Source organism: Mus pahari, chromosome 14 (genome assembly GCF_900095145.1).
Source record: "Mus pahari chromosome 14, PAHARI_EIJ_v1.1, whole genome shotgun sequence".
Lineage (NCBI taxonomy): Eukaryota > Metazoa > Chordata > Mammalia > Rodentia > Muridae > Mus > Mus pahari.
This window is the reverse complement of record NC_034603.1, coordinates 40,809,249-40,834,751: the sequence shown is the minus strand read 5'-3', so window position 1 is coordinate 40,834,751 and position 25,503 is coordinate 40,809,249. Positions and strand designations below refer to the sequence as shown.

Sequence of the window (25,503 nt, the reverse complement as noted above, 5' to 3'; positions counted from 1 at the left end):
CCCAGTATCCACATCAGGCAGCTCACAACTGCCTACCCTCCAGGAGATCTACACCCTCTCCCGGCCGCTGAGTGAACTGTACGTACATCATCAAGGAAGATATACATCAGTCAGAGCTGAGCATGGTTGCTTAAACCTGTAGTTTGGGCTGAAGCAGGATAATCACCAGGATCACAGGGCTATCCTGAGCTACAGAACACTATCCTTCCTCTCACCCCTAAAAAAGGTAAAATAAAAACTCAAAGTTGCCGGGCAGTGGTGGCGCACACCTTTAATCCCAGCACTTGGGAGGCAGAGACAGGTAGATTTCTGAGTTCAAGGACAGCCTGGTCTACAGAGTGAGTTCCAGGACAGCCAGAGCTACACAGAGAAACCCTGCCTCCAAACACCCAAACCCAAACCCAAACCAAACCAAACAAACAAACAAAAACCCCCTCAAAGTATATATAAATATAAAATTTTCAAATATAAAATAAAGACATGGGCTGTGTGTGCACCTACTTTAACTGAGTTCTTACCCAGCACCCACAGAGTCCTGGCTCAATCCCCAGCACAGAATAAACCAGGCATGAGAGCACACAGCTGTAATCCCAGCACTCAAAAGGTAAGAGGCAGGAGAATCAGAGCAAGTTTAAGGTCAGCTTGGAACACAGCAGAGCTCGGCCCCTCCCAGTGTCAAATCTTTTTTTTTTTTTTTTTTTGGTTTTTCGAGACAGGGTTTCTCTGTATAGCTCTGGCTGTCCTGGTACTCACTTGGTAGACCAGGCTGGCTTCGAACTCAGAAATCCACCTGCCTCTGCCTCCCGAGTGCTGGGATTAAAGGCCTGCGCCACCAGGCCCGGCTCCCCAGTGTCAAATCTTACCGTTCATTAAAACTACCCGTGGCAGAGAAAAGCTGCATTCTGTATCACTCTGACCATGTGACCTTCTAGTAAGTAGTCGGCCATGGGGAGGAGCAGGGAGGCATGAACACTGGACTTCTAGGACAGTGAAGACCCAAGCTTTGGCCTGTTCTCATCTCAGCTGGAGAAATGTCTGTGGCCACCAGGTACAGTTTCCAAGTGTGGGGGGAGGGTGCTAGGGAAGGATGCTCTAACACTGAAGCCTGGAATTCAGTAGCACTGACACCCACCTCAGAGGCCTAGTGCAGCCAGACTGCCACCTGCTGTGCTGATCTAGTCTTCAGTAGATACCCAGAACCCAGCACCACCTACCCCCAGCTCCCCCTCAGGGAAACTGTCTATTTACATTTGAGAAGATGAAGTCTGTCTGAGTGTGATCTCCTGTGTATAGTGGAGGTCACACTGTAACCTGAGATAAGCATCCCCTGGGAAATCTGAAACCCTCAGTAGCCCCCAGCTCCCAGCCCCCGAGCCACCACATAGACTGAAAGATTGAGGAAACAGAGACCTGGAAATGGGTCTGTAAGATTCACAGCCTGTAAACATCTCATAGGCACCAGGGTCCCCCAAGGCATGTTCCACTGTCTCCCAAACCTTCAATCAGACCCACTGTTGTTAGGGCTCAGTTCCCCCTATGTGGTATAGTAGTTTCTATCTCTGGGTTTCCCAGATGTCTTTGCATGTGTAGGGCTTACAATCCTCCTGGGAGCTTCTGTGGAAAGGCCTGGGTGGGAGGTTAGTGATCAAGAGATGTAGATTCTAACCTGACACTTTTCTAAGGTACTTTTCTCTGGGCCTCAGTTGTCCCACCCATGTGCATGCTAAAAGGATTAGATTCATGGGGAAATCACACGGAGCATCATCAACATTCTCAGGACCCAATTATTTTGCTTGAGGGTATAATGTACTCTGACAGACAGAGGTGGGGGTATGGGGAGGGCTAGTACCCTGGAGGGGTCTGCGGGCTAAAAGACACGATGGAGAAGTGAATGGGTGGGTGGGTAGAGCCTGAGCCAATGGCCCCCCGGAGGGGCCAGATGCAGGCCCTGAATAGTAGAGTGGGATTCTTGCTGGGCAGCTAGTGGGGACATGGGCTGGAGACAAGTGAGGTGAGAGTTAGGGGCTGAAACTGAGGGACTGTGCGGGTAGGGAGGGAAAGGGAACAAAACCATCTCCCCTCTGGAGAAGGCCTGGTACTGCCCCTCACAAGAGCATACGGTGACCAAGAAGCAGCCAGGAACATTGAGGGTCTGCATTCCCTCTAGCTTGGTCATCTTGGTCTTCATCCTCATCAGCTTCATCCAGTTGCTGGGCTAACAGCAGCCATAGAGGACCCGCTGGGCAGTAGCCCCCAGGTTTCCCCAGAAGGTGCTCATTTTCTGAATTGTGTATAACAAGCCAGTAACAAGGACTTAATTTACTGTCAGAAAACTCTATCAAAGTGCTGACACTATTTGTACTATACCAATGAAGAAACTGAGGCTCCTGAAATGACTTGCCAAAGGTGTCAGTTATTATTAGGTAGGTAGCCAAACTTGTGTTTAAACACAAGATTGTCTGACCCCAAGGATGACATTTGATATCGCCACCCCAGAGGACCCCATCCATAACTAGAGTGTCAGTGCTGAGGCTAAGAAGTCATGGGGAAGACACTGGGCATGCCAGCTCCCCAACTTAGCCTTCCCGAACCCCTATGAAACAGGAGATATGGGGGCTGGACAGATGGCTCAGTGGTTAAGCGCACTGACTGCTCTTCCAGAGGTCCTGAGTTCAATTCCCAGCAACCACATGGTGGCTCACAACCATCTGTAATGGGATCTGATGCCCTCTTCTGGTGTGTCTGAAGACAGCAACAGTGTACATAAAATAAATAAATCGTATCCTATGGTTCTCAAGCACCCAGTTCTCCGCAAAGCTGCACAGGCGACAGGCGTCCTTAGCCTCATGAGCCCACCACCTTCCACCTCTCCCCACCTCTCACTCCCCTCCCATGCTGTTCCGGTGCCTATGGTGCCTCAGAGCCTTCCAGAAAATTGAGCCAAGTCAATTGTGACAAGAAAGAAACATGTCTGGATGCAGAAGACATACAAAGCCTTTTTTTTTTTTTTTAACTCAACAAAGGGCTTTTTATTGTTTGTGATTCACTTCCTAAGAAGTTAAGTTTTATAAACACTCTTATGGAGTTTGTTCGCTTGTGCTACAATCAAAACCAAAGCCAACCAAAGCTCTCAGCAACAGGCGACAGTGAGCATGCCTTCCTGGCTCCACTGGGGACAATGAGGCCGGCCACCCAACTGACAGCTTCGCCTATATGGCCTTATCCACGAAGCTCCCTGACTCCTTGTTATTTATTGATTGGTATTTAACTTGCCTCCCAGTCACTCTATAAAAGTATTCTTAGAGATAGGATTAGATGGTTTGTTTTGAAGCCCTGGGTTCCACTGGCTGCCTTAGTGCAGAGGAGTTGGGTCGAAATGGGAGCCCTTTGACAGTGGGCTACCTGCTGCTCCTAGGCATAAGTTGACATAGAAACTATATTACAGATGCATGTGCCAGTATGAGACATGCAAGTGTGCTGTATACAGCAGATGGGCACGCACACACATGTGCACATGAAGGGCACAGAGATACAGTGGGAACCAATGCTCCTACCCGGCCTCTTTCTTCTAGTCCAGCCCTCCTGCATTCTGAAACCCAAGTGGCAGCCAGGATCTCCTAATGGGAGGCTTTCGGAGAGGGCTACCTGAGTCCTGCTCATCTCCCTTTGGGGACCAATCCCTATGAGAGTTTTCCGTAAACATTAGAATAGCCAGACGACCACAGAATCCAGAGAGCTGACATCTGTTCTGGAAGGGCATTGTCCACGGGTGTCCCAATTGTGTGCAGCTCTGACCTGTGTGGGCTGACTGTCTGATATCCTGTACTGAAGCAACTGGCAGAAGGGCCACCTGCCTGACAAGGCGCACGTCTTGTACGATCCTTCATCTGGCTGAGCCTCCCACCCGGGCAGTTTATCCTTCATCATAGGCATGTGGTGAGCAAGACGGCGTCGGCTCAGAGCCTGGATCCCAGTCATTTCCACATCTGCAGGGCCACAGTTCTGAGAGTCGCATGACCCTCCTTGTCACTGCTGGTGTTCTGTACGTTTCATTCCGGAGATCCATAAGACAGGAAGGGAGGCTGGCAGGCAAAGTACACTGCTCCAGGCTCTGGCCTATGCTCTGAGCTGCATTCACTTCAGCCCTTTCTCCGGCGAGTGTAGAGTATAAACCACAGCCCATGAATGTCAAGTCCAAATGACTGCCACAGTGTGTCAGGGGCTACCCGAAGCTGGAGAAAGATGCTCCCCACAACAGCTGCCCCCACCCCAGCCCTCAGGTAAAAGACAATGAAAGAGGAATCTGGATTCTCCAAGATGAGTCTCCTCTCAGGCACGAGCCATTATCCGTAGTATCCACGCTAGAGATCTGAGTACGCCAGCACTCAGCACCTTCCACACAGAGGTGAGGCAATCGCACTGCTTGTGTGCAGCAGTAGGACGGGCCACCAATCCTTATGGGCGTTCTCTATGAAGCAGCCCACCAGGTCTCCACCTGCCATTTTGATCTCTTGCCTTCTCCCCTGGGCCTCACCAGCCAGCCAGGTAGAATTTCTAATATTCCCCGCAAGAAGAATCAGAACAGAGAGGACCAACCGGGACCCCCAAGCCCCAGATGACACACATTCCAATCCTGTCCCTGGATGTGCCTGTGCGCAGGTCATGCAGCACAATGGGTGAGGGGGGCCAGGAGTGGGGCCGCGGTCCCCAGCCCCTTGCCTGCAGGGGCAACTATTGCATGAGGGCGGTGGGCCTCTGGAGGTGTGGAATGAGCATGCTGCGATGGCCCTGGGCACATGCAGGGACTCAGGATGCAGCCTCATCCTCCTGGACTCCGGGAAGCTCTGGGCTTTTGCCCCCTTCTCCACATCCTTCTTTCCTGTTAGGAAACACCAGGGGCAGAGAGATCCCAGGAGTCAGAGTGTGTATGCAGGGGATTCTCACATACATTCATATATGGTTGACCATCCTACAGCCTTTCAGATCCCCACTCCACACTAGCCTCCCTAGGATCTGTCCCATCTTGGCAGTCCTTGCTACTTCCCCTGGACCCAGCCTCCAGCCACAACCCTGCTGTGGCCTCTCAGGAATCTCTAACCATCTGGCCCAAATGACTTTCTGGTATCCCAGGGGTACTGGCCAGGTCAGGGTTCTTCCATGTTGATCCCAGTGGGTAGAAGGTTTTCATTCTGTGTTTTCTTTAACTTGCTCACAGGGCAGAGTTACCATCAGTCTTGGAATTCCACCATTCAACAGATCCCTGAATCTGATTACCCATCCCCGCTCTCAACCTTTGGTTTAAAAATATCCAATCAAAGGATCAATCTGAACTGGACTAACAATATCATAAAATGTTAAAAATGGAGTCTACCAAAGATCCCAAGGCCCTCGAGGAGGTTAACGTGTACTCCATCCTTGTTTTTGTTCAGTTCCAGGGAACAAACTGGAACTGTTCTTAACTAGTGGCTGCCTCATTGTACCACCAGGGGGCTCCAGGACACAAGCACTGAGCTGGAGTGGTCCCGTTTCCTGCACAACCTTCCTGCACAACCATGATGTCAGACTGTTGTCCCTACATAATCATCAACAGCCTCCTTTTCACTCTCAGGTCCATCCTAGTTGGTTTGTCAAATCCTCCATGATCCACTGCAGCACCAGGGCCCTGATACCAATTACCTCAGAGAGGAAAGAGGAAACTCGCAGACATCTCCCAGGCCTACCTCGCTGCGTGGCTACTCCTTGTAAGGGCAGGCCTGCACAACATCCATTCTCACCTCCCTGGGAAAGTGCCTTTACCACAGGGCAAGCCAAATGTTCAGCCCTTCTCCCTGAGCTCCCTCACAGCCAGAGAGGTACCCATCTGCAGTAGGATCATGATATTCTGGTTCACAACGCTTCACACTTCTTAGTTGGAACACATCTCAGTTCTGTTTTCTCTGAAGGTCTGTGCACAAACTCTAACTGGAAGGTAAGTTTTACTGCAGCAGAAAAACTGGAAGCTAGAATCAATGTTCTGATCTCTCCCCAAGTGGTGAACTCATACATGTGGTTCAAAGTAGGGACCCCTTAGCAAATGGGTTCCTGTCTTTCAGCCTTGTCACCTAGCTAGTCCACATAGACTCGCTCAATGTGCTGGCTATGGATAACATGAGGCACTCAGGAGGGCATCACATGCCCAGCCTGGGGCCAGGGAAAGTGGTCAGAAGGGCCCATTTCTCCACAGACACCAGCCTTCATTAAAGAGCAGACTTGAATCTGTAGATTTTTGACTGCCAGGGGCTGAGGGAAGCACAGATTAGAAGCCAGAGAGTTGGGCTGGAACCAGTAGGAGAGCATGACCACAGCAGGCTTCCAGAAGGATCTGTCCCAGGGAGGGCTGAGTTAAGTTTTTAATCTCTTACAGTGTGTGCATGTAAGACATTGGACCTAGACAAGGGTGCAAATGGGGCCCTGCTCTGAAACTCAGATATGTCCCTAGGCTCTAACGACAGCTCCAGACTAGTACAAGTTGGGGACATATCTCAGTGTCATGCCTCAGCCCACAGGCCTCCACCCACTGTACTTACATCAGTAAGCTTCCTGGTGCAGACATGGATCTTTCTTCCCTGCGTGCCTGGGGCTCGAATGGGTTTCCAAAGGAACGCTTTCTCAGCATAGACTTGACCAGGATCTGGGGAGGAGAGGTCAGTATGGGGAATAGGCCTGGCCAGCCAGTCCCAGCCTAAGCAAGCAGGTAGGTTCATGGGGTAGGTGTGGTCTAACTGACAGGTGGAGGTCTTGAGGCAAGTCTCCAGGCTTTTCACTGTCATGCCTAGACATCAGTTCACAGAATGTGGGCAAGGAAGGAACTGCTTCTTCCTGCCATGACCCTCCCCAAACCTCAGGTCTCTCCATCAGGCTGAATAAGGTGACTTTATTCCAATAGTACATAGACTCCAACGGAACAGGGGCTTCCATGACCCCTGAACTGTGGCTGACTGACCTGACGCCCCACTGTTCCTTCAAAGGCCAAGAGCAGATCAAGTCCCAAGCCATAACCACACCCTTCTTAGACAAGAGAGTCCCATCATCCCTCACCCTCTTACCACAGTGGTCCAGCTGGGGATGAGCCTGACTGAGTTCTTCACCTCTTCCTCCGTCACTTCCACCACACTGCAGTGCTCCTCCTCTGAAGGGAGGGGCTCCTCTCCATGCTTGGTCACCCAAGGGTGTAACTGTAGAGCCCAGAAGATAGAGAAGGGCCAGGGTCATCAACAAGGGTCATAACCCAGGGAAGGGACAGACATCAGCCAGCTAAGGTCCCCAAGCATCCCTAGCATTGACCTTGAAGGAGTCCTCGACCCAGAAATGCCAAGCCCAACCCCCATACACATATCCCAGGGCAGGTCTGTCCAGAAGGGGACACAGACCTTGGCCCTGGACAAGGCCTCTCGTCTCCCACCTTGATATCTGACACCCCAATTCTCGTCTCAGGATTCTTGTCTAGCATCCTCAGGATCAGGTCTTTGAGGTCCTCACTGACCTCTGGCCTAGGCAGAGAAAAGGAAAGGGACGAGGATGCCACCATGAACGAGAGGGAGGGTCCTTCTCTCACTTTCCTGGGACCAAGAAGAATCCCAACCACATTCCTCGGATGGAAGGACAGAAGGCCATCCATCTGCTCTGGCCTCCATGATCCCCCCCCCCCACCTCCACGGACAACTCACTCTTCAGGGAACACCACAGCCTCATTCTTGATCTTCCGGTGCAGGGTCAGGATGTACTCATCAATGAACGGGCACTGTGGGAAGAAGACACAGACAGGATATAGGCCTTGATCCACACTGTAGGGGGCCAGGGGTGCCAGGCAGTTTATGCCCCACCCCCAACCCAGCAGATGGGAAAGGCCCCATCTAACTTGTTCAGGGCACAAAGCAAGGGCTCAGCAAATGTAACTGAACAGATGAGTCACTGCCGAACTATGCTGGCTGCACCTGCCACCAGCAATAAAACTGCCTGCAGCAAAGCCTTCCTTTCCCAGGCCCTGGCGTCTGGGGACATGTTCACTGAGATGCTGCCTGCCTCTTTAAGTGTGATCACCAGAGCCAAAGCACCTGTGGGATCTTGATCATGTCAGGGTTAGAGGTCGGCAAGACCCAACGATGTGAAGAAATGATTGCATGGGTGAAAGAATGAATGACATCCAGAGAGGACGGGGCTCACTCTGGAGGAGAGGAGGCAATACCACTGTCATCTCCTCTTGGATATGTGCTGTCCCAGGACAACAAATCAATCCCTCCCAGAGGGGAGAAAGAGAAACAAAAGGCCTCTCTTCCCTCAGACTTCTTGGCTCAGGTGGGCTTTTCAAAAGCCATTCTATCTAGGGACACACACAAAAAAGGTTCTGCATCTGTTGCCCACTCCTGGCTCCTTGAATCTAGTCACACAGTTTTGCAGGTTCCTCAGGACTCACCTTCCCATAGACAAAGCAATACAGCGTGACCCCAGTGGCCCATACATCCAAGGCCTAGAAAGAAACAAACTGTGTCAGTAAGTATGGCCACCCCCACCCCTACCTCCCCCATCTTTATTAGGCTGTGGAAGAGTCCTCCAGGGACACTCCTCCCCCACGCAGGTGTCAATCAACAAACACTCCCCACTGGGCCCTGCACTAGGCACAAGGGAGATGCCAAGGATGATCAGAATAGAGCTGTAACATTCCTGGGATTGTGGGCTTCCTAGAGTCAGGCCCAGAGCAGACACTGTTTCTAACGCGGCGGGTTCCAAGCCGCCTTTCATCCATGAGGTCATCTGCTGCCTCCATGACACAGATGGACTTCCAAAATAGAAGTATGTGTTGAACTCAGGCTCAATAAGTAGCTCTGGGTTCAAGAGAGCCTCACTTCAGTTACTGTGCAGCTGCTTCCAATGCCAGAGGCAACCCCTGTCCCCCGTTATCCCCATGTTCTCCTACAGCTCCTCTCAGGCCTGGGTGGGGCTCTCCATAGGATTCTCATGTGTGCAACCCCTGACACAGATCACCACCACCACCATCATCATCCATCCATCCATCCATCCATCCATCCATCTATCCATTCATCCTTCCAGGGAACACAAGGCAAGTGCAAACTGATGTGTCCTGAGACATCAGTCTGCTTTCCAATCATTACAGTCAGAATGACAAAGAGAGGCCATGAAGCTGGAGGTCGGGGAGAACACAGGATAATGAGTTTGTAAACCAACACTTGGGACATAACTACTGGAGAATTGCTAGCTCAGGGTCATTCTCAGCTACAGAGAAAGTTCTAGGGCAGCATGGGATATGTGACACCCTGTGTCCACCCCTCACCCCAGAAAAAGGGTGGAGGAAGAAACACCTCCAGATCAGAGGACTCTAAGAAAATGTGACAAGTGACCCTGATGGATCTCCGGGATTAAAAAAAGAAAGAAAGAAAGGAAAGGAAATGAAAGGAAAGGAAAGGAAAGGAAAGGAAAGGAAAGGAAAGGAAAGGAAAAGAAAAGAAAAGAAAAGAAAAAAAAAAAGAAAAGAAAAGAAAAGAAGAGAGGCAAGCTGAGAACATCAATACTATTTCATAACAACTTACATGTGTGCAACACACTATAGAACAGTCCCATCAGTGACAAGTTCCTGACCTTGGTCACTAGACTGAGATTATATAAGAGGATATCCTCGCTCTTAGGAAAGTCACTAAAGTACATAGTGATAAGCAGACATATTATCTCAAAATAAACTTCCGAATGATTCAGAAAAATGTAATAGGAATATTCAGAAACAAGAAGACAATGGAAGAGTGAATGTGGCAAAGCTGATGAGTGAGGGTAAAGGGCTGAAGAGATGGCACAGTGGCTAAGAGCATTGGCTGCTCTTCCAGAGGACGTGGGTTTGGTTCCCAGGACCCACATGGTGGCTAACAGCACTCTGTAACTTCAATTCCAGGGGACTCAACACCCTTTCTGGCCTTTACTGGTATGAGGCACACAGCTGATCCAGTGACATCCATGCTAGCCAGACATCCACAGCATAAAATAACATACTAATTGTTTTTAAAGTCACACAGGATTCCTTTATACTCTTCTTATAACTTTTCAGTAAATTTAGAATTATAGCAAAAATTTAAAAATCCCCTTTTAATTTTTGTTTTGCAGCACTAGGGAATGAACCCCAGCGCATACATGCTAATCCAATGGTCTACCATTGAGCTATGTGCCCAGTCTCAAATAAAAGAGTTGAAAAACTAATTTATACCCTTAGCTTCTGCTTGGACTCCAAGCCCCCTTCCCGGTACTGCAGGCAGCATGCAGTGGTGCCGCAGTAAGCTCCAGGCACGGAGGGCAGGCATCCACACTGCTGCAGTCCCCTTAGGAAACCTGCCCATCACCTCATCAAAACGAAGGCACTCAGTCCCTCTAAACCAGGCAGGCACCTCTGGAAAACTGTGAGACCAAGGAACAATCTCAATCTCTCTCAATCTCTCTCTCTCTCTCTCTCTCTCTCTCTCTCTGAACAATCTCAATCTCTCTCAATCTCTCTCTCTCTCTCTCTCTCTCTCTCTCTCTCTCTCTCTCTCTCTCTCCCCCCCCACCCCCCACATTCCCCCATGTTGTAAGTAAGCTTACAGTTTGGTGTTGGGCTGCATTCATAACCACCTCTGGCCACATAAAAGTCTAAACCCCAACCAACCCTATGCCTCTCAATCCTCTTGCATATTCCTAGATTCTGCTTCCAGCTAGCTCATGGCCCAGTCTAGACCCTGCCATGTCCAGGACCCGAGGAAACCTCCACCCTCCTCTGACCATGACTCTCAGCCCTCATCACCAGACAGAACAATATGAATGGGTCCGTTTGGGTTCTGTCTGTACCACAGCCCAGCACAGAGCCCACACAGAACAAACAGCAGTAAGAGATACAAGGGAGACTGTAACCATGAGCTAGGAAATCAGAGGAGCCCACATGGGCTATGTGTTGGGCTCCAGGAAAAAGGCAGGCATGCCACTATCAGATGCAAGAAGCCTGGAGCCCTCAGCTTACAAAGCCCCCTCACCCACCCAGCCCCTGCCACCACCTCTCCTTCCCGCTGCAAGCTGTTCTGCCCCTACACCCAAATCCCAACCTAGCCCAGGCCCTAGGAATCACCTTCCCACTGAAGCTCTGGCCGGAATCAGAAATGGCCTCCGGGGCCATGAATGCCGGGGTCCCTGCCGTACTAGACAGCTGAGCATCATTCCCCTCAAACTGGTTGCTGACACCAAAGTCGGCGATCTTCACATGCCCATCATCCCCAAGGAGTAGGTTAGATGGCTTGATGTCCCTGTGGACAATCTTCTGGCAGTGCACTGCAGAGAGAAGCAGGTGATATGCAAGCCCGGGGGATCACTGCCCAGGGTCCCTCTCCTGCCTTCACCCAGCCTAGGAAGCAAGCGGTTGCATCCCGGCCCGTGTCCACTCATGTTCTGAGAGAACCTCACAGGATGACCCAGGGGCCACCTGCTCCATAACGCAATTGAAGACACCGAGGGGAATCTTGGGAGTCTTTGGACTCCAAGTCCAGTGCTCTTTCCTCAACAAATAGGACATTTTCCTGCTGAGGAGGGAAGTCACAGGAAAATATTGGGGAGGAGAATTTCTCCATGGGCCCTTCCCACATCAGCACCATCTGCAGGCCCAAACGGGTTGCATGGAAGCCTATGCCTAGGTCCAGCCTCAACCGGGGATTCCTCACTCCCAGGACTGATGCTTGGCCTGAGAGGGGGGGATGTATTGTGCTACAGACACAACAGTACTGCCTCAGCCCTAGGGATCTGAATAACACGGTTTCAGAGAAGGAAGCACCAGGCCTCAGCACCACCAGGACGGAGATGGTGGGGGTGAAGGTCAGACAGCTCCAGCATAATGAAGCCAGTCAGAAACAGTGCAGAGCACTAGGAGCCTGCTTTGTCTCCAGGGTCTAATCCCTGTCAGAGCAGGGAAGGCCCAAATGATACACATTTGGCCATGAAATACAGTCTTTAACTCTTTTCTCAACTCTAGGCTTGCCCCTGAACTCACACCCTGTACACTTATAGATGTCCAACAGATAACAGTATCAATATGCATCTTGGTATCAGACTCCTGTCTACAACCTCCATCACCAGCCAAAAAGAAACCCCCCACTCTAGCCAGGCAGACTGATACATGCCTGTAATCTCAGTTGAGTCATGAGAACTGCACATTCTAGACCATCCTGGGCTATATACAGCAATACCCTTTCTCAAATGAGGAAAGGAAAAACAGAAACTCCACATTTTTCCCTACTGTTCTCTGACCCTAAAGATCTTTTTTCAAAAAACTCTCAAAACCACCTCAGCTTCTCCTCCTCCTCCTCTCAACCTCAGAACAAGCAGCCAACCGAAGCTAAGGTGAAGACAGTCCAGGCTGGGTATAGTGGTACACGGTGCCTGCCATGTATAATCTGAGAAATTTAAAAGATTGCAGTAGATGAGGAGACTGAAGCCAGCCTGGGCTACATAGTAACACCTGAGTTTAAAAGAAAAAAAAATATGCCTGTGCATGTGTGTGTGTGTGTGTGTGTGTGTGTGTGTCTGTGTGTGTGTGTTGCACCTCAGTGTCTATCTTAATGCACCTGCCTCCATTATCTGGGCCTTTCTGACCAGCCCCAGCTGTCCCTCCATGAGACCAGAACCACAGGTCTTTGGGGTACAGATGTCCCTCTCGTCCACTCTCCAGCTCCTGGTGTTAACCCTTACCCCAGGAATGCTCTTCATCAGGATCAGCTGGGCCCTGAGGAGGTTGTAACCCTAGATTAGCACGAATCTGAAGTGGGGTTAGGAGATGGCAGACAGGTCCTCGGCAGAGGAGAAGGACCCACAAAAGGAAGGGGTACAGCCGAACCCTGGAAGGGCTGTAACTGCCCACTGCTTACTAGACCAACAGACCAAGAATAAAACGTACCCATCCTTCCTACACTATGGGCTCTTACTGGAGTCTATGTATTAAACACTTATCTATGTGCCTCAGATTCTCTACATGTACAAAGAGAGTGCCAATCTGGAGACACTAGAGGGGCTCAGCAGCATAAAGATGCCCCGTGTCACCGTGGGTTACACCTCAGCTAGGGAGGGAGAATTCACTCACAACAGGTCCAGATAAGAGTTTGGAAAGATGGACAGCACCCCATTTCTCAACTCAGGCTAGAACCCTAGGTTTCTGAAGGCCCTCCTCTCCTTAGACCAGTTAGTCTCCCCAGGCCGGCCACCCCACCTCCTTTCCATCCTATTGCTACTGCTCTAATCCCGACCGACCTCACCATCTGTCACTTGAGCTGTGGAAATAGCCTGCCCCTGGCCAGCTGGCTGCCTCTCACACCCCATCCAGCCACCACACAGCTGCCAGGCAGCGCTTTCTAAGAAGCAAATCCCATCAGGCTTCCTCTGCTCAGAGCCCTCATAATACTGACAGGATTCGGTCATAAAGTCTTCCTCAGAGATGTTTCCAGCCCTCTCGATATGTTTCCAGCACCATTGCTCATTAGCCACTAGGCCATACCACTTGAATGCACCATCCAGACGGAACAGCCCCACTTCTCTCTTGCCTCTGCCTAACAGGCTCTCCTATAGCTGGCCAGTGAACCCCGACTCTTTAAGACCCGATCTCAGCCTCTTCCAGAAATCCTGTCACGGCACACGCGCCTCCGCAGCCCTGGCAGGTATCACTTGCCACACAGAGCTCCCTCAGTCCTAGACCATCATCCATGCCCCAAGTAGGTGCACATAAGTGAGTGAAGTGAATGGATGAAATAAATGAATAAGTGAATGTACTCTGGCACAGAAGCTATGTGTCCCTGAACTCTCGCCTTAGAGGTCCTTACAGCTAAGCCTACCCAGCCATCGACACAGACATTATGCTAGGACACACTCTTTTCCAAGCAGCTGGACACAAATCTCTTCCAGCCCACATCTCCTGATGCTCTGCAGAGAGGAGAAGCTTGGATAGAACCCAGCAGAAAAGACCGGGACAGAAAAAGCCACGCAGAGCCACACAGTGGTGAATGCAATGCACAGCGAAGAATCTAGCGCATGCCCAGCGAAGTCCACTAGGTCCTCCACCCACACCTCCCCGCCCCTTTTTTCCACTAAAGCTGATTGGTAGACCAGCACTGACTGACAGAAGGGCTCAATGGCTGTTCAGCGTAGGCACAGCCCGCTCCCCTGTCCTCTAGATCCAGTCCCCGTGGACAGGCAGTCTCACTCACAGTACTCGAGGCCCAGGATGATGTCCCGGAGGTAGAGGCGAGCTTGCTCCTCTGGGAAGGGCTTGTCGCAGGGCACTTCCATGACTGGCCTGTGAGGAAGGAGGGAGGACTGTTCAGTGGAATCAGCAGTACAGAAGGCTGAAAGGATTGGGGAACACGAGCTCCTGGTGCTCGTGGGTTCATAGAAATCAAGATACTAGCTTTTCCCATACGCCAAAAAAAGTTGTGACCTATCTATCCCTTTTCAATCATAATTTCAAGGCAAATGTATCTCTCTTTCCACTGGCTTGCAATTCTTGCAAGAATTAAGTTTAACCAAATAATTACAAAGGTGCCATTTAAACCAGTGGCTCTAAAACTGTGGACCCAGACTCAAGAGTTGGGAAATCAATCAAGTGGATCTTTTTTTCCCCTTGTCTAATGAAATACAATGTTTCAGAATGTATAACATGTGATGAAGATAGGTATAGATAGTGTTTCAGATTATCAGTTACAGACATGGGCAGCAATGTAAACTTCCACTTTTTTAAACTAGGGTGGAGGAGCACACTTTTAACCCCAGTATTCAGGAGGCAGGGTCAGGAGAATCTCCGTGGCTTTGAGGCCAGCCTTGTTTATACAGCAAGTTCTAAACAGCCAGAGCTACATAGTGAGACCCTGTCTCAAAACAAAACAAAAAAACAAAAGACAGCCTGGTATTACAGTAAGTGGCTGTAACCCTAGCACTTCAGAGGTAGATGCAGGAGACTCAACATGAGTTCAAATTCAGTCAAGTCAACACAGTGAGATCCTGTCTCCAAAAAAACAACCATATAGGCCGGGCTTGGTGATGCACACCTTTAATCCCAGCACTTGGGAGGCAGAGACAGGCGGATTTCTGAGTTCGAGGCCAGTCTGGTCTACAGAGTGAGTTCCAGGACAGCCAGAGCTACACAGAGAAACCCTGTCTCAAAGGAAAAAAAAAAAAAAAAAAAAGAAATGACCTTTCTGAATGGGACAGGGAACTTACCCCTTTCTCAGGAGGTCGAACACTGAAAGAAGAGAGAGAAGAAAGGTGTTGTAAGGCTGTGGTGGCCAGTGCTAAGGTTCCTCCCTGATCTGGAGAGGGGCAGGGGACAGGACAGGTGAGGCAGGCATCCCATGGGCCTGACTGACCGGATCTTCAGGCGCTGAGACTTTCAGCATGGACCCCCTTACCAGGGAGGAACTGAAGCTTGAGAAGGGGCAGACATATTCCTAAAACTCCCAGCCAATAACACCCCTGACCGAAGCCTTGGCTCTTGTTGCCTAAAGCCAGCCCTCCTGTCCTGCTCCCTTTCTGTGATGGAGCAGAAACCCAGGGTCTTCTTGCAAGCCCTAGGTAATCCCTAGAGCTTCACCTCCAGCCCCCGTATCCCATTTCTCCAAAATCTCCTCCCCAAAAAGCCAAGGAGCAATCAGGATAAAGAACTTAAATAATAGCATCCATATTAGTAAGGATAATTACAAATGTGCACATTTCCTGACATCAACCCTACGAGATACATACTACCCTTACCTCGTTTTATTATAAGTATCACTTTTGAGAGGATGGGTATTGAGCCCAGTTCCCCAAGCATGCTGGGCAAGTGCTCTACTGCTGAGTTACACTCCCAACCCTATTAGCCCATTTTATAGGTGAGAAAACTGAGGCTGGATCCCCAGATTCACTGACTTAGCCAGCTTCTTTTACCTACCAAGCGCAGAACCTGGAATGGTCAGGGGCAGGAAGTAGGGTCAAGAAATAGTCACTAAACATGATTAATCTAGGTCTCACTCTGCAGTGCTGTACAAGAGAATCCAGGGCTTGGGAGTACAAGAGAACATGGCTACCTGAGCATTCTGTGTGTCCCTGGGATGAGCCCTGGGTAAGCTGCTGTGGGTATGAGTTGAGTCACTCACCCAAATAGAGGTTGTCTTCAGCAGGATCATCCAAGACCTGGTCAGAGGGAGCAGACATGGGCATAGGACTTGAGGAATGGAGTTGGGGAACCCAGACCTCCTGTCCTTTCCCACCCCAAGACCCCTCTTGTGCCCTGCAGTTACCATGGACACAGAGCAGAAGCTGTACAGACACCAACAGTGGGGTCTCAGTATTACTGACCTACCCATCAGTCCTCCATATAACAATCCTTGCCCCTGGAGAAGGGATTTGCAGTTACCTCCAGGGCTACCCATCACCCAGAGCAAGAACACCCTGGACCAGCCTGAACCGCCTCAATACCTTCACCATTCCATCCAAGGATGCTCTGCCCCCAGTGCTTCATCCACTTGCTCCCTAGACCCTGGTAGATTGAGTACCCATCCCCACCCACCCACTCACCCACCCACTCACTCACCCAACCCGCCCACCAAACTCCAGTACCCTCCCCACCCCTCCTACCTCAATCAATTTGACTACATTCACGTGGTCCAGCTTCTTTAGAATGGCAATCTCCTGGTACACACGCTCCAGGGGCAGCAGCTGTTTGGCTGGCCCTCCCTGGGTAGCTTGGGACCCTCTGGGGGGAGGACGGCCTGTAGCCAAAAAGCGAGTCAAGGCGCTGGTCCTGGAGAAAGACCCTCACGAGGCTGAGATCTCGTTCCATCCCCAGGCCTTTGCTCCTGTTTCCTACCCTCTACCCCGACTCCTAAACAAAAGCAGTCAGGAACCATTCCCTCCTCCTCTGCCCCTAGCCTAGGAGCTCCCAAGGTCAAGGCATACATACGAGGAAAGCCATATTGCTTCAGTAGCTTCTTTTTGGAAAGAACTTTCATTGCCTGTGGAGAAAGGGACAGGAAAATCACATGTGTGCAGCCACCAGGGGCTAGGAAAGGCCAGTCACAAGGGGACTGTGGTCCAGAGGAGCACAATGGCAGCTACCACTAGCCCTGAGCATGTGCACAGGTAGGTGTATGTCTGCTATGCCATAGGCCAGTCTAGGCCTTCCTCCTGTTCTCTCTTCAGAGGAAGCCAGGCTCTGCTTATATACCCCAAGAAACAGGAAATTCATTCCCTCACCATACCTCAGGAACAGTAACCTCCCTCTAAGAGGTAGCCCTGGCCCCTTCCCCCAGCACTTCTCCCTACTCTCCGGGATCATGGGGCCTGACCTGAGCAACACCTGTTCCCAGGCCCAGACTCACATAGTGTCTGTCTTCACTTTCGTTGTAGGCCAGCCTCACCACACCATAGGCACCCTGCAGAGAGCCATCGGTCAGCCACATTCTCAACAGCTCCGGTCCCAGCCTCTCCACCCCAACCGAACCCTATATCCTACCACCTGGTTCTGGGACTTACATTTCCAAAAGATGAGGAGGGGACCCCTGTGCCCTGGGAACCACCCACCCCTGCCTCACAGCTCCATGCAGCCTCTTGTCTCCCCTAGTCTCCATTAAAAAACCCAGGGAGTCAGGAGTCAGAAGTTATCCCTGCCCTCCTTTGATAATCTCCCAGTCAGGCTGGGTGTTCCTGGCTCTGTTCCCCAGATCCATCAGAGGGAAAGGCGGATGCTCAGAGAGGACTCTGCAGCACCGCCCCCCTCCCATCCCCCGCGTCCTGCCCAGGTCCTACCTTGCCAATCTCACTCTGCAGCTTGTACTGGTTCAGTTGCACACAGTCCTGGGGGGAGAGGGGAGCATCAAGGACGGCTCATTCATAGGCTGGATATGGTCGTTCCTATGCAACAGTGCTCCCCATCTTGTTCAGGGCCCTCCCTCTACTTCCCAGACCCCCAAAGCTCTTACCAACCTTTCAACTTTGGATGGGGAAGATCTGATGGTAGCAATTGCCACCACGAGAGACGAGAAGCCTTGGGTGATATGTGAAGATAGGATGGGTGAAGCCCTGGCTATGCTGTGCTCCCACCGGGACCCAAGTTCACATTCAGATCCAAGCCCATGAAAGACCAGGAACTGGAAGCACACTGCAGCTTCTAAGTCAGGGGAGTCTCTCAGAGGCATGATAACGGCTCAAGCTTGGAATGGTGTAGGGGTAGAGACATACATGATCTGCTTTCAAAGCTCTAAGGAGGCTTCTTAGGGACAAGAGAGGGCCCTATGCCTGGGCTGAGGGTGGGGAGAAGACAGAAGGTAGCCCTCAATTCAGATGGCCCTTCCCTGGGTTGGAAGAAGCCCTGCTGTTAGGTAGTGAGTGTCTTGAGCTCTAAAGATATGCAAACCAAAGAAAGCTAAGTATATGGTACATATAGTGGGTGAAAACCCAGGCTTTCCTGACAAGAACAACTTCTAAGTTGTCCGTGAACAACTTCTAAGTCCACCTCACCAACCTCCGTGTCTGAGATGGCCACATGGTGGGACTCGATGGTGGGTCTCCGCCAGGACCGAGGAGAGATGTGACTGGCAGGTCCTGTAGAGTAAGGCCCAACCTGAGCCCCCAGACAGCTTCCAGCTGGTCGCTCCTGCAGGGAGAACTTTCTAGCCGAGAGGCTGGGACGCACTGAAGTGGGTCTTGAAGCACTGCCAGGGATCACAGAGGCAGCTCTGGCCCGGGGTGGAGGGTCCACACCATTCCTGGCAGGCTCTGAGCCCTCATCTGCCTCTTCCAAGTGGGCCACATTGATGGCTGCCACCCGATCCACCAGCTCTGCTCGAGGGTCTTGGCAGCAGACGGCAGGGCCACTCTCCATCACTCCAGTCAGCGGATATTCTGTAAAATCTTGTTGGGAACCTGAGAGAGGAGAGCATGTCACTCCTGGCCAGGCAAGTGGAGTTGATCTAGGTCCTTCTCCCTCTATAGCCACAGTGCTACAGACCTACCTCCCAGCTGTTGCCTTGGCTGGGCTTACTGACATTCAAACCTAGGGATCCCCAGTAGCTGATCTAGCTCAGATGCATGCCCTAAGTGTCCTGCCCATAAAGCAGGAACAGTCACAAAACTGATTCTGCAGTGAGGACAGACAGATGTGGGGAAGGCCTGGAAGCCAAGTCACACTAAAGCATGGAGTCCAAGGTTAATCCAGTCCCAACTACACAGGCTGCCCAGTGGCTCAGCAGTTGACACCCTTGCTGACGGAACATTCCAGTACAGCCCCATAGAAGCAGGTGGGCACTGGGGTTGCAGACTCAGACACCTCCTCCAGGAATGCCTCCTGGTTGTCCCGGACCTTCACTGCAGTCCCTCTCGACACATTTTTAAGAACATTTCCTGAGATCTCTGGCTTCCATTGCCTCCTCTCACTATTTTCAAGACCCCAAGATAGATCTGGTCATTAACCTTTCTGCCGAGGTGCAGGGGTGGGGCCGGGGTCTGGCTTCACACATTCCACCCATCTACTGCTTCCTGGGTCCCCAACCTACTCAAAAACCCTAACAGTAGCCTGGGCTTGAGCCTCAATCCCCAGCCTCAGACCCACCCGCACCTCAGCCGGCACTCTTAGCGACACACTGACCTTGGCCAAGTCCCACTTACTCTCTTACTCCCAGACCAGGACTGGCTATCTCCACCACAGCCCACATGCTGGCTCCACCCCCACCCCAAGCTCCCTCCTTACTGGGCCTCATTCTGCATCTTCTAAGAAAAGGAAGTAAGTGGACGCTTGAACCCCTGCCCTTCCGGTCTGTTGGTGACTTCCTCTATCCTGACTGGAACTCAGAGAACACAGGTCCCACGGGCACCTTACTCTACTTTGGCTCTCCATCCTTCACTGTGAATGACATGACGGCGGCACAGGGGGGGAGGGCCCACTGGAATGCCCTAGCCACTGGTAGGAAGCCACCTACCACAGCTCGGGCCAAGCCAGACTCCCCTGTGTACATAGATGCTATGCCCACCTAGCTGCCCTGACTACCATCAAGCTTGGAAGTAGATTGTAGTAGGGCAAAGATCAGAGCCTCTGCCTGGCTCCCCTGCTGCCCCAATAGAGCTGCCAGCCCAGGGGAGGGTACACTAGGGGCCACTTCGGGGTCTGCCACATAAGACATTAGTGCAGCTTCTATATGCCTCCTAGTTTGTTTTTTTTCCAGCCTGCTCATGTGACCAAAGGTTACACTCACATGTGCCGAGTGCTAGGAGCCAGGAGGCAGCAGAGCTGCTGCTGCTAGAGAAAAGAAAGGAGACTTGTGTGGCTGGAGCTCTGAGGGGCCTCCCTGGAAGAGGTGAGGAGTTAAGGAGGGGCTCCCCAAGCCTGACTCTTTCCTTCCCCCCTTCCATTCCCCATAGGGTAGGCCTCCCCACCAGGTCCTAAGCCCCGAGATTAGTTCTTCAGTCTGCTCTGTCTCTGTAAGATCACTTGTGCCTGGCACACAAGAGCTCGATAAATATTTGCTGAATACAAGTGGTCGCCATAGTGATCTCTGCAGCCCTGGTCCCATTACTTGGATGGGAAAGCGCTCTCAGGAGGGAAACCCAACTAGCTTCAGGCTGCAGACCACGTCAGGATTGAGGGCAGAGTCAGAAGCCTCCAGCAGGGAGAAGCCCCAGGCTGGTCTGGCCTATAACTTTTGCATATAATTTCCCTACGGCTAAGACTTCTAAAAGGACATCTTTCTTTCGCTCCCCTTTCCCCTTTTCCTTAGACAAGTGAGCTGGGGAGAATTGGGGGAGTGAGAGGAGGGTAAAGATGGGTCCGGAGTCACACAGCAAGGAGGTGCTGAAGCCTTCCTATTCTAGTTTAAAGACTATGACCTGGCTTGGCACCCAGCCTGGGGTACCCAGGTCGCCTACTTCCTGGCTGTTAGGGAGTGGAGGGCAGACAACCTTGGATAGTCCTCATTGGTGAAACGGGCCACGAGGCAGGCCTGGCACCGATGTGATGTGGCTGTGAGGGGTGAAGAAGCTGATGCTGTTAGGGATGCGGAACAGCGGTTGCTACTAACAAGCTCCAAAGAACTGAGTAGTGACTGCATGGGATGAGCTGGGGCCCAGATGGATGCGAGGGTGGTTGTGGGAGGAGGTTGTGAGAGCTGACGTCAGGCTCTCCATCCATCCCTCCCTCTCGCCTGGATCAAATTCAGGTGACTAAGCTGGGTTTGGCTGGAGAGAGGCAAGGGAGGCCCAAAGTTTCTGCCCAGTGTCTTGGAGACAGGGCCTTGTGCCTGGCCTGTGGCTGTGCTGTGTGCATGGGGGCCGGTGTCTGACCAGGGAAGAATATACTGGAGGCTGGAAACTGGTCTGCCTGTGATGTGGACCTGCACCTAGGAGCACAACGGTGCAGACAAATAGCTCTCATTCCCCCCTCCTCTTTTACCAGCTGATCATGTGCATTTCTGTCCCTTCAGGCCTGTACACAGATGTAGCTAGGGCCAGGGGAGCCAGACTCCAGAGGTTAACTCCACAGGGTTATCTGTCCCACCAGCCTGAAACTAGTGGTGGTTTGTAAGGCTGGCCTGTGGGTCCACTCCTCCTTAACAGCTCACCCAATGGGTCTTCTCAAGGCCCTACCCAAACTTAAGACTTGAGAAGGCTTTGTAGAAGGCGAATTAGCATACATATATACATACATACATACATAATACATACACACATGCATAACGCGCGCGCGCGCGCACACACACACACACACACACACACACACACACACACACACACACACACGGTTTTTAAAGATAGGCTTCCTCTGTAGCCCTGTTCTGTCCTAGAACTCACTCTATAGACCAGGCTGGCCAGTTCTGCCTGCACCTGCCTCCCGAGTTCTAGGACTAAAGGCGTGCGCCACCATGCTGGACCAGGACACTAAGTTTGTTGAGACATCAGTTTTCTCACAGGTGAATCAGACAGATGGGTACTGCCCAGCCTTCTCTGTGAGCCCTAGAAGGAAGCAGATGAAGCGATGGCACAGAAGCAGCCTGTGCCCGAGTAATATGTAGCTGGAATGTGTGTGCATTAAGAAGCAGCTCTGAGCGAGCCCCACTCTACCGAACACAACCCACTTTAGGTGCCTGGCTCCAGACTAGCTTGACTCAGGCTTCTCCTTCAAGCGGCACCCCACCCTCCAAGTGTCTGCCACTCCCAAGTACACCAATTCTTGGCTTCAGAAGCCCACTTCATCTGACCTCTTTCTGAGGACATGACCCATCCAGCTAAGTCTTTTAACACAGGCCAGGAGAAGACAAGAGCAAGAAGACCCTGCAGTCACCCACACTGGTTAAAGCAGCCCTACCTACGGTAACTTCAGGGACCAGTGACTTTAGAGTTCTGCTAGAATGTTCTAGAGTCAGGCTGAGGCAGGGATCGATTGCCATCCAGGCAGAGGAGGAACATCCCTGATCAGCAAAGGAATGGTCAGGGGGAAATGAAAGGAGGCAGTGGCCATGTAGGTTGTATATTAAAGCAGTCCTGACATCTCTGGGTCACTTCACTGTAGCCTGCTTATGCTTCTGGCTAGGGTCTAATGGCTCAGGCGGTGGTGCCCTCTGCAGCTCCCCACCCCTGCCTGGGATGACTCAGTCCCCTTAAGGGAGACCCAGGAGTCTGGTGCCAAGTCATGCTCTAGGATGCCTGCTGTGAGGATGGCCCTCCCACTACCTCCGGGGATCCCCAAACACCCAGGTGGGCTCCTGCCTCTCCCACAGCCGCTATTCTCAAAGCATCCTTCAGCCCACATGTGGAAACTGACATCTGTGGGCCTCTTTTTTCTACACCAGCTCTGAGTCTCCACCCTCTTTCCAGAGATCACTCCCTCTCTGTTTCTGGGCAGCTCAGCTACATCAAGGGATCTATCCCTGTTCTGTTATTTATCCACTGTTCCCATCACAGAGATGGGAACTCCATTTCCCCAGTTTTCATAGGACCTAGGCCAGAAAGGCAAGAGCCAAAGGGACTGCCCCCCCTCACCACCCACCCCTCCACCTCCTGCAGTACTCTCTGGCTGCATCCCACTACTTCAAGCTTTGCAAACGGGCAGGCTCTGTGTCACCAGGCCTTTGCACGAGCTGCTCTTTCTTCTTTCTGCCAGGAACACACCTCCCTTGGCTTCACTGCCTGAAGACCAGTTCAGACATCACCTCCTTTGAGAAGCCTCTTTGATCTCTCCTCCCCACCCCCCTGCTGGCTGTCTGAGCTCACTAACTTAAGCACCTTAAACACCACAGATCTGGGGATAAAATCACCAAGTTCTGGCCTCCACTGTTCTCTCACTACTTCCAGAGGTCTCCCTACCCCAGATTAATATCTCACCCCTCCCTCCACACCAGTTGCTAACAGGAGGATTTCTAACATGCAAAAATACATTCGGAGTTTGCCTCTAGTGTGGATCTGGGAAATAGATAGCCACACTGACTCCTGGCATGCAAATCCAGAGTCATGCATCCCTGCTACAACGATTCACTGGGTATCTGCTATATACGTACTAGGAGGTAAACCGGCAGACCCAAAAGACAAAGCCCCCTCTCTCACCATTTGCTTTCCAGTAGAGTCATGAAGCAACAAATAAGAATGCTAGCAATAGCCGGGTGTGGTGGCGCAAGCCTTTAATCCCAGAACTCGGGAGGCAGAGGCAGGTGGATTTCTGAGTTCAAGGCCAGCCTGGTCTACAAAGTGAGTTCCAGGACAGCCAGGGCTATACAGAGAAACCCTGTCTCAAAAAACAAAACAAAACAAAACAAAAGAATGCTAGCAATAAATACATGATAGGTGCTGTGGGATGTCCTGGGAAGGCAGCTACTGCAACAAGACAGGGCAGGAGCAAGATGCTAGGGACACAATTGATGTAGCACAGAGAGGGCTTGTACGCAATGCAAGCTCTAAGCAGCTTTGGAAGGAGAAAGGCGGTACACAGTGGGGACACTTGGAGAACAGCATCTGGAGTCAGAGGGACTGACCCATAGGTGCAAGTGCCATGAGGTGGGACAGTGCTTGCTCTGTATGAAGAGCAGCATGGCTGATGGAAGGTTCCTTAGTAGAGGTGTGCATCCTGGAAAGAAGCTAAGGTCCACTTACACTGGCCTCGGGGGTGTTTTCCTGGAGGAGACGACATTGTGACCACTAATCAGGATTCCCAAGGGAGAAATGGGAGTTCACCCTGTGCCTAAGAGCCATCCCTTCCCAATATGATAGCAATAGAGTGCTTCCCAATGGGCTTGGTTTAGGGTTTGTGGACAGAAACCAGAGGCCTCCGACGCCAAAGGAGTCTTAAGCAAGGAAGCAATTCACTTGGATAAGGTTTAAAATAAGCCCCAGTCCTGGTATGAGGACTGAGCCTGGGGGACCAAGGAGCAGGTAGTAGGGTCTAGAACAGTCTGACCCCCAGTGTATGTTGGATGGAAGAGGTAGGGATGTGCAGAAGACCCAGCCTCTTCCTTTTCCCTGGGATTTTCAAGGACACAGCTGTGCGCTTCTCTCACACCCTGAACCTGGCCAAGGCAAAGAGAGGCGCTCACTGGGGCACAGTCCTGGGACCCAAGGCATGCGACAGCGAGCTCTGTTCACTCTGTAACACCCTCAAGTCAGGCACACACCCCTTCCCTGACAGATGTAACCCTTGTCCTCGTGACCCGTGCTCACACACCACTCCATCCTGAAACGCACCCCCCACGTACACAGGAACACTCTTGTGTCCACGTGACGCACGCACACCCGCCTCCAAACACCACACACAGCTCCCCGCGCACGTGTGCACCCTCGGAGCACCAATCCTGTACCCACCAGACCCAGAAACCACAGCGCCGCCTCCGCCACCCTCACTCAGCCAGGGGACGACTGCGCAGCAGCTGAAGTCGCTCGCCGCATCCGTCCCATTCATCACCCCGCCCCCAGCTCTCCACGGAAGACTCACGGGAGGGCTGTGGGAGAAGCGCTCTGCTGAGATCCACACGTGGGTGTACCCGTCCAGGCCCACTCCGAATAGCCACGGCCTCCACCCAGAGCCGGGCCCAAGGCACCGCGCGCGTGGGGCTTCTATGCAGTCCCGCAGACAACAGCTGCGGAAGAGACGCAGGTGGTCGGGCACCCGCATAGCTGGCTTAGACAGATGCGGGCTTGGGGAGCCACCCCGAGGACCTGGTCCTGCAGACACAGCGGGAATCTCTGCACGCCAGATTTCGGCTACCCACGTAGACGCGGCCTCGCGGACCACCCCTCTACAGCACGTTGGCTGCACAGGGCGGTTCAGCCGTCCGCACCCCAGTCCCCAACTCCAAGTCCCGGCTGCTGACCCCTACCTAGGCACCTGGCGACAGTCTCTGCGGTGGGCGCCAGGCTCGCTCCCGCTGTGCGCGCCCCGCCCTGCCCGCCTCGCCGGGCTAGGATCGCCGGGCTCAACCCGCCGGCGCCGCAGCTCCAGGCTGCGCTCGCTCCCCC

At 52.0% G+C, this 25,503-nt stretch overlaps 1 protein-coding gene across 2 annotated transcripts; it reads right to left on the bottom strand.

Moving 5' to 3' along the window:
• Positions 1 to 3,004: 3,004 nt before the first annotated feature.
• Positions 3,005 to 25,453, bottom strand: Camkk1 (calcium/calmodulin dependent protein kinase kinase 1). Of its 2 annotated transcripts, none has more exons than XM_029546542.1 (16): positions 25,365 to 25,453; positions 18,536 to 18,936; positions 17,821 to 17,868; positions 17,394 to 17,447; positions 16,976 to 17,027; positions 16,651 to 16,784; positions 16,170 to 16,206; positions 15,259 to 15,280; positions 14,250 to 14,338; positions 11,135 to 11,334; positions 8,453 to 8,506; positions 7,707 to 7,780; positions 7,442 to 7,529; positions 7,086 to 7,214; positions 6,567 to 6,670; positions 3,005 to 4,879 (listed from the first exon to the last, which is right to left on the bottom strand). In XM_029546542.1, the coding sequence occupies exons 2-16, from the start codon at positions 18,893 to 18,895 to the stop codon at positions 4,807 to 4,809; spliced, it is 1,518 nt and encodes a 505-aa protein (XP_029402402.1). In that variant the 5' UTR covers positions 18,896 to 18,936; positions 25,365 to 25,453; the 3' UTR covers positions 3,005 to 4,806. The 2 variants fall into 2 exon arrangements, with proteins under 2 accessions (XP_029402402.1, XP_021068612.1); XM_021212953.2 differs by lacking the exon at positions 25,365 to 25,453 and adding an exon at positions 24,980 to 25,152.
• Between the last annotated feature and the right edge of the window lie 50 nt (positions 25,454 to 25,503).